Below are 8,410 nucleotides of genomic sequence, written 5' to 3'. Positions count from 1 at the left end.
AGATTGCCCCATCTTCCTTCCGAGGAGTGGCTGGTGGGTTTGAACCTCCAGCCTTCCGGTTAGCAGACAAGTGCCTTAGGCACTATGCTACCAGAGCTCCTAAAATATCTTTATTCTAACATCTCTAAGTAAGCTAATACACACATGAAATGTAACTGATAGGTACTCTATGATTGTTAAAATTTCCAAGAAATGGGTAATTTCCACAACTCATATTTTAAACGTTTCCCCAGGGAGCTTAAAACCAGGCCTCAGGGTATAGAAAAAAATATGGTAGATAAATTAATCAGCTGATCATGACTTTTCTGGTTACCTGGTACCACTCTGACAAGAATATACCACAAATGGGATGGTTTAAACAAACAGGAGTTTATTCTTACAATTTGGAGGCTTTAAGTCCAAGTTCAAAGCGCCAGGCTCTAGGGGCTGGGTAAAAGCCCTTCAGCCTTGGGGTCCAGCTCTGCCTCCAGCTGCTGTCCCACTGGAGCTAGAGGTGTTTCTTCACTGAGACAGCTGCCGGCTGCTGAGACTGAGAAGCTCCAAGGTTGACAAGTAAACAGGCACAGTCCTGATGTTACCAAACCACATGGCAGGCCATTAACTTAAGTCCATTGTAAGTCCCAAGGTCAGCAAAGCATAGCAGGCTGCTGAGTAACGACATAGCTACATGCAAGGTCCAAGTGTGCCGTAGGCTAGAGACCATTCCCAATGCTTCTCCTTATATACAGGAAGCAGACCACATACCCAAAGCAGCTACTCAGCTGCTTGTGGTGGATCCCACCATAGAGTTGATTGCCAGTCTCATCATGGGGAGTAACTACCACCAGCTGCCCAGCCACTCAACCAGGCCTACCCGAGTTGACACACAAACATAACCACCACAATGACATTAAGATTAGATTCAAATTTAGCTCTTAAGAGGTCATGAAAGGACATAATCATCGATGGCCCCTGCCTGCTATGAAAAAAAAAAAAAAAAAAAACAGTTGGCAAAATTTAGAATTTTCATTCTTGAACAAATAAAGTGCACAATTTGGCCAGTGCTTTTGCCAAACTTTTTTGGGATTGTAAAAACTACTGGATTGGACAGTTCTACTGGCCAGGGTCTTGGTGATCTTTGTTTGAAATTTATGAAGATTAGACTGTAGGTGTTTCAAAGTTATTACCATGTGCTGACATGAATAACCAATAAAGATCTTGTTTTTTTGTAGGGTTGGATTGATAACATAAATGGACCTACCGGGCTTATTATTGCTGTATGTATAATGATGGGGAAATAACTCCTTGACATGTAGTAGCAGAATAGTAACAAAATGCTTTTGTGTTGGCTTGGCTTCATTGATCCAAAAACATGAATACTATTTTATTAATAACATTTGAAGAAATTTGTCCTATTTCGTTGATTAGAAATAGAGGCAGGATGAAATTACCTTTATTAGTTGTGGATTTTCTTATCAGGAAACTGTTGTTGTTGTGTGCCGTCGAGTCGGCCCCGACTCATAGCGACCCCTCCTTGGGTTTCCAAGGCAGTATCACTATGGAAGTAGGATTGCCCAACCTTCCTTCCGAGGAGTGGCTGGTGGGTTTGAACCGCCAGCCTTCTGGTTAGCAGTCAAGAGATACTGTAATATCATCAATTACTGTTTAAGGGTTTTATTGTAGAAAATCTTTGTGTATCAGAACCTATGCATGTCTTTTCCTTTGGTGACCACAAGATGGGGTTATTTCCTTATTAACAGCTTAGTGCGGTGCATTGAGGATGCCCTAAAAGCCATGATGTTAAGTTCTTGAGTCTAAAATATATACATGCATTTATGTGTGCAGATGGATGGACAGAGATAGATATATAGATATAAAGCACCAATAACTAGTTCTTAACAGATACAAATTTTTCATATATAAAAATTAACTAATAGAAAACACTCTTTCAACAATAGTTCTCTTGGAGCAAGGGGAAACTTCAGTTGTTTGTACTGGCTAGTTGCTCTATGTATGAGTCTCCTTGAAGTGTAATGCTTCACAGCTCACACTAATCTTAGGACCAGACCCACAACTTTAGTCTTTTGGAAAACAAGTAGGAATTCCATGATCTAGATGAGTTTAAATTCTACTAGGCCTCAGAGTCTTTCTCTGCTGTTCTCAAAACTCATTGCAACATGAATTGAAATACAAATACAAAACAGGGAATGATGACTTGTCAAAGACAGTGACAATGAACTTCATTCTGACTTTGATTTTTCTAGCAGCCCCTATCTGCTCCCTACCTGGTTCTCTTTCTACTTTAAGTTTTAGTGGGGGTGAAAATTTGGTGATTTGGAATGTAATTATTTTAACACGATCCTAGACTGGTTTTGATACATTGTTCACAAAGCTGCTTATTTAGTCAAAGTTTCTAAAATTTTCCAAACTGGTTTCTTATGTTCAAAAGAAGGTCAATTACTTATGACAAAGACAGGAACTAGGAACATATGAAAGTTTTAACTACTGCAAAACAATGTTGTAAATATACAGGGTATAAGTAATAAATTTACTTCATGAAGTCAATAAATGATTAACATGAATAATTTCCAAACCTTGCATCCATATAACATTGGTTATCTATGAGGTAAACTAAGATACTGGAGAAAAATAATGGTGGCTTCTTTGAAAGCAATAAAAAAGTTTTTGCTAAATGGTAGAATGTTTCTAATAAATATTTTTTAAACCTTTACAGCCTACTATTGCTTGTAAGTTAGTAAGCACTAGCATAATACAAAATCATTTAAGAAATGGTAAACTACCGTTAAGGAAAAATTTGTAAAACCTTACATTTTTATTGTTGTAAAAGTATATACCATGGCCTCAGCAAGCCTGAAACTAGAACTAGATGTGGCCTGGCTACCACTACAGACCAATCTGATCAGGATCATAACAGAACGTCCTAGAAAGAATGGGAGAAAAATGTAGAACAAAATTTCAAATCATATAAAAGACCTGACTTGGGCAGAGACTGGTGGAACCCCTGTGATTAAGGCCTTTAGGCACCTTTCAATCCTGGAACTGAACCTACTCCCAGAGATCCTCTCAGCCAAACAATCAACAGGCCTATAAACTGAATAATAATATCTGTGAGGAATGTACTCCTCAGAACAATCAACCATATGCAACCCAAAGGGCAGCATTTGAGCAGGAAAGATGGGTGAATGCAAATGGGGAACCTAAGGAGCAAGTGGGAATAGTGCAGTTGTACTGAGGAGATCGCAAATACTGTCACAAAGCAAAATGTGCATGGATTGTTGAATGGGAAACTAATTTGTTCTGTAAATCTTCACCCAAACCATAATAAAAAATACATATGGCATATATGCCACCATTATTTTTCTCTAGTACCTTAGCTTTATATATGTATATAAAACACAACATTTGCCAGTTCCGCATTCTTCACCAGTACAATTCAGTGGCACCAATTACACTGATCATGTTGTGCAACCATCACTAGTACCTGTGTCCAAGTGCAGTGCTCCCTAAATAATGACCCCTTTTCCGCCTCCCTCCTGCTCCTGGTAACCACTAATAAACTTTGTTCTCTATACATTTGTCTATTCTGTATATTTCATATAAGTGAGATCATACAATATTTGTACTTATGTGATTGATTTACTTCACTCAGCACAAGGTTTTTAAGGTTCATCTATGTTGTAGAATGTATGAGTACTGTGTGTCTGTGGAAAACCTTAATTTGTAAAATGTCTTAAGCATTAATTTTTAAGATGGAAAATCCTATCTTTGGTGTGTATTAATTAACTAAATATACTAACCTCACAGAAATGTGTGAAATTTTATTCCTTAAAGAAACATGAGAAAAATTAGTGGTTCATGGAAATGTTAGCACTCAAAATGAACTTGACAGGAAGATTGGATGGGCTAAGAGCTAGCATACTTATCCCAATGACCTAGTGAGTAGTGAATCAATGTTAACGTCTATTACAAATAGCGTTAGTATTACCTATTTTATATATACTTTAGTCCCAGATGTTACTTAAGACCTGGTGTAATACATTCTGTTCTTTCTTTCTATGCAGGCTGGGAAAGGCTTTCTTCGGGCCTTAAGAGCTACGCCCATGGCTGTAGCAGACTTAGTTCCCGTTGATATCGTTGTCAATCTCACCCTGGCAGTAGGATGGTACACTGCAGTTCAAAGGTGGGATCCTTAGACTTTCTTTCAAGGATTTGTTGATGACAAGGGTGAATACTTTTAGCACATTTTCAAAATGTAGACATTTTATCATAGAAGACCCAAGTGTGAGAGGGTGTCTTTTTCAGTATTTTATATAGTTCCAAGTATGCTATCAGATATGCATTGAGTTGTTTCATAAATACTGCAGAGTACTGGTTGATCATAAAGTAATTAAACCCTTTTAATCATTTAACCCTAAAATTCTTGAGTAACCAAAAAAGTATTTCTTTCTACTCAGCAATCTAAAATACTGGTTTGTTTGTTTGTTTGTTTGTTTTTTAAGCAAAGGAGACAAAGTGAATAAAATTAGAGCATTTTTAATCATTCATCTGGCTACTCGGTTCCTGATAAATGTCAAAGTTCAGATCAGTACGTGTGGGAAAATTTCTAGTACAAAGGGGAAAAAAAAGGTTGCTTTGCATTTGGCTACTAGCAAATGCAAAATTTACATGTAGAAGTCTGAATGTTCTCCAATCCAGCAGAGTTTAACTGCACTTAGAAGAAAACATTGCCTATTTGTCCAATAAAAATATCCAGAAGTTAGAAATATGATCTGCTTTCTTATCCACATGATACTTCCATTTGCTCCATAAATGTCACACTTACTTTAATCATGTCTAAGCATTATTTTATTTTATCATTCTTTCATTAGTTTTCTATTTTGTTGTATTTATCTAATTTTTATTTCCTTTTCCAGACCTAAATCTACACTAATCTACCACTGCACATCTGGTAACATTAATCCCTGTAATTGGGGTAAAATGGGTAAGTGCCTATAACTATGTAATTACATAACTGCTAGAAGGGAACAAAACAGACAAAGTGTGTCATGGAGCTTAGAGTCTAGTGGGGGACAAAGAAAAAAATCAGTAAATAGACAAAATAACTGCAAACTGTGCACATATAATAGTTAACCAGAATATACCATGGTGTACCAAAGAAGGGTCAGTGAGAACAGTCCACATGTGTGTAGGCAATATGGGACCCACTGTATACAGAGATTTAAGATAATAATAATAAAACCAGGCAAAAAGTCAGCAATTGTAAGCAATGTCAGTGATAACATACTTCTCCCTCCTGGGTCAACTGTTCTCTCATACATATCCCTACCCCTTGGTATACCACTAAGAATGTGAAATGAGTAGACTTACAAAAGTGAAATAATAATATAATTTTGTTATCGATTTATACAGCCAGCCATAAGTGCACTCTGGAAAGTATCTTGTTGAATTAAAGTAATTAATCTTACATATAATAAAAAATTAGCTGTCAATCTTATACTCTGTTAAATTAGGAGTTGATTATTTTTGTGTGTTAAAAACTAAAACTTTCAAGTCACCAATCTGTTACTTGGGTGTTAGTAAAATAAAAAAAAAAAAATCAAAGGTACTTAATATGTTAGAAACTTGTTTCTGATTTACAGTATCCTATTTGTGAAGTTATTTAGTATATGGGAAAGTAAATTATCTACTGCCATCACAGTTATTTATGTCATATATCTAGTTAGTTAGATCATAGATTATAAAGAATTCTGAAAACATTTGGAAATAAAAACATATCTCTTCTACCTCAGTAACAATTAAGATATCTAAGACTCCACACATCAAAATGGCATTGATAGAAACAAATAAGATACCTTAATCTCTTAAATACAAAGATGCTACATGTAAAGCTCATTCTTTAAGATTAAAAATAGTCATCTTCCATCTTGAAAATATGGACTTAGTATCCGACTTGTGGAATTATAGCATGTCACAGTTGAAAGTGATCTTAAAAATAAGTGTCCCACTTTATTTTATATAAGAGACCAGAGAGAGTAAATCATCTACTCAAATTCATAAAGGAAGGTGGTACCTGAAATAGAAGTAGAAACCAGGTCTCTTGCCTCTCTTTAATGTGCAGTAACAGCCCTCTAGGAATATGAATCATCCTGGGAGAAATTAGGTCCAGATTTCTAGGATCAAACTGTTACATGGTACTGAGGAAGCTAAATTTTTAAAAAGCACCCAGGTAATTCTTAATGCTGGTGGAACACACTTTGAGAAATCCTGCACTATATAAACCCTCTTTTGACTTGTCTGCATGTAAGGGAGTTCATCTATCCAATGCACAAAACTGATGGAAATAAAGTTGAATACAATTCAGACATATAATGATGGTGGAGGATGGGTCAGAAGTTAGGCTATCCTGCAGGATTCTGTAGAACCTCCTAACATACCCTTTCTTTCCCTGTGGCAGATACATAGGTAACACTGTATATGCACATCCCAATGACAAGTCATGGTACCAAACTGAGAGTACAATTGCAGGACAGCTAACTACTCTTGCTCTTTCTATGATAGGCTTTGATTTGAAGACTTTCATGGCATGCATGATTTCACTATTTCCCTCACACTCACAGCAGACAAGACTGCACCAACTCTCTGTACTAGAATCCTTTTTAACACAGGATTTTTGGAAACTATTACTAATTAAGGAGCTCTGGTGGCATAGTGCCTAAGGCACTTGACTGCTCACCAGAAGGCTGGCGCTTCAAACCCACCAGCCACTCCTCAGAAGGAAGGTTGGGCAATCCACTTCCGTAGTGATACTGCCTCGGAAACCCAAGGAGGGGTCGCTGTGAGTCGGGTCTGACTCGATGGCACATAACAATAACAACAACATTACTAATTAACTTGATTTTGCATGCAAGTTAAAACCCATTTGTGCTTCCTATCAGAGATTCAAAGAGAGATCAAAATGACCACTATATATAACAGGTGGAACATCCATAGCCTCAGCTAACATTACTGAGCTGCCTGGGTGAACATGGGCTCTCCCTCTATTTAGTTAAGTCATCACTAATGTCTGTCAAGAAAAATTTGCAATCTGCATGTAGGTCTTACACATCTTTAATTGACCTAGGTAATTTATAATTTCTTTGCTAATTTAAATGGTCTCTTTTTTAAAAAGTATGTTTTCTAATTGCTAGTGACAGGTTTATAGAAATACAGTTGATTTTAGTAATGTGGTGACTGCCTGTATGTGGTAGTCAAGGAAGGCCTCTTTGATATTAGCAAAGACCTGAAAGAAGTCAGGAGACAAATCAAAGGAATATCTGGAGGAAGAGTGTTCCAAGTTGAAGGAAGAGGAAGTACTAAGGCCCTAGGATGGAACTGCATTTATTCATATTTCAGAACAGCAAGGAGGCCAGTATGCCTACAATAGAAGCAAAGAAAGAAGGAATGGTAGGAAATACAGACAGAGTGATGAGTGGAGAGAGTGGGGGTGCAATTAATATAAGGTCTTAACCAGAAGCCATCTAATAGATTCTGACTCATGGCAACCCCATGTGTGTCAGAACAAAATTGTGCTCCATCGGGTTTTCAATTTAATTTTTCAGAAGCCAATTGCCATGCCTTTCTTCTGAAGTGCCTCTGAGTAGATTTAAACCTCCAACCTTTGGTTAGCAGCCAAAAGAGTTTGGAGGTTTAACCATTTTTATCACCCAGGGACTCCAAAGTGAGGCCTGCCGACTGTAATAAGTTTGGTTTTCCCTCTAAATGAGATGAAATTCCATTGGAGGGTTCTGAACAGAGGAGTAACATATTCCGAGGTACAGTTTAAATATGGAGAGCAGACTAGAGTGGGGCAAGTATAGTGGCAGAGAGCACTTAGGATCGTCTTCCAATATCCCAAGAATCAGAGAGACAACAGTAGAAATGATAGAGCTGATAGATTTTGCTGTTTGTATGTGAGGTATTATGCAAGAGGAAAATCAAGGATGACTCCAAATTTTTGTCTTAACAACTACATAAATTGAATTATCAGTTACTTAGAGGTGGAAGATTGGTGGAGAAGCAGGTTTTTGTGTATGTATTGAGAAGGGGGTGATTAGTAGTGGAAGTATCAAGAGTTCGGATCTGACTCCACGGCAGTGGTTGCATTGAATTTTTGTTACATATACAAGTGGAAATTTGAATAAGCATATAGGTATATAGAAAATCAAAATTGAATTCTAATGAATAACCTTTGAAAAGAATCATTGAGTTTATAAATGTACATTAAAACTTTTCAATTAAGTTTTGTTGTTGTTGTTGTTAAGTGCCGTCGAGTCGTTTCTGACTCATAGCGACCCCATGCACAGCAGAACGAAACACTGCCCGATCCCGCACCAGCCCCACAATCCCTGCTATACTTGAGCCCATCATCGCA

At 37.2% G+C, this 8,410-nt stretch overlaps 1 protein-coding gene across 1 annotated transcript in view; it reads left to right on the top strand.

Moving 5' to 3' along the window:
* Nucleotides 1-8,410, top strand: part of FAR2 (fatty acyl-CoA reductase 2) — a 79,652-nt gene that overhangs the window by 53,500 nt on the left and 17,742 nt on the right. Inside the window, exons 5-7 of the mRNA XM_007943193.1 lie at nucleotides 1,212-1,256; nucleotides 4,062-4,180; nucleotides 4,914-4,981. Of these exons, the coding sequence (XP_007941384.1) occupies nucleotides 1,212-1,256; nucleotides 4,062-4,180; nucleotides 4,914-4,981 (232 nt within the window). The remainder of the gene's footprint in view (nucleotides 1-1,211; nucleotides 1,257-4,061; nucleotides 4,181-4,913; nucleotides 4,982-8,410) is intronic.

Source organism: Orycteropus afer, unplaced genomic scaffold (assembly GCF_000298275.1).
Source record: "Orycteropus afer afer isolate SDZICR_OR568_19922 unplaced genomic scaffold, OryAfe1.0 scaffold00100, whole genome shotgun sequence".
NCBI lineage: Eukaryota > Metazoa > Chordata > Mammalia > Tubulidentata > Orycteropodidae > Orycteropus > Orycteropus afer.
This window is presented reverse-complemented; position numbering and strand designations above follow the sequence as displayed.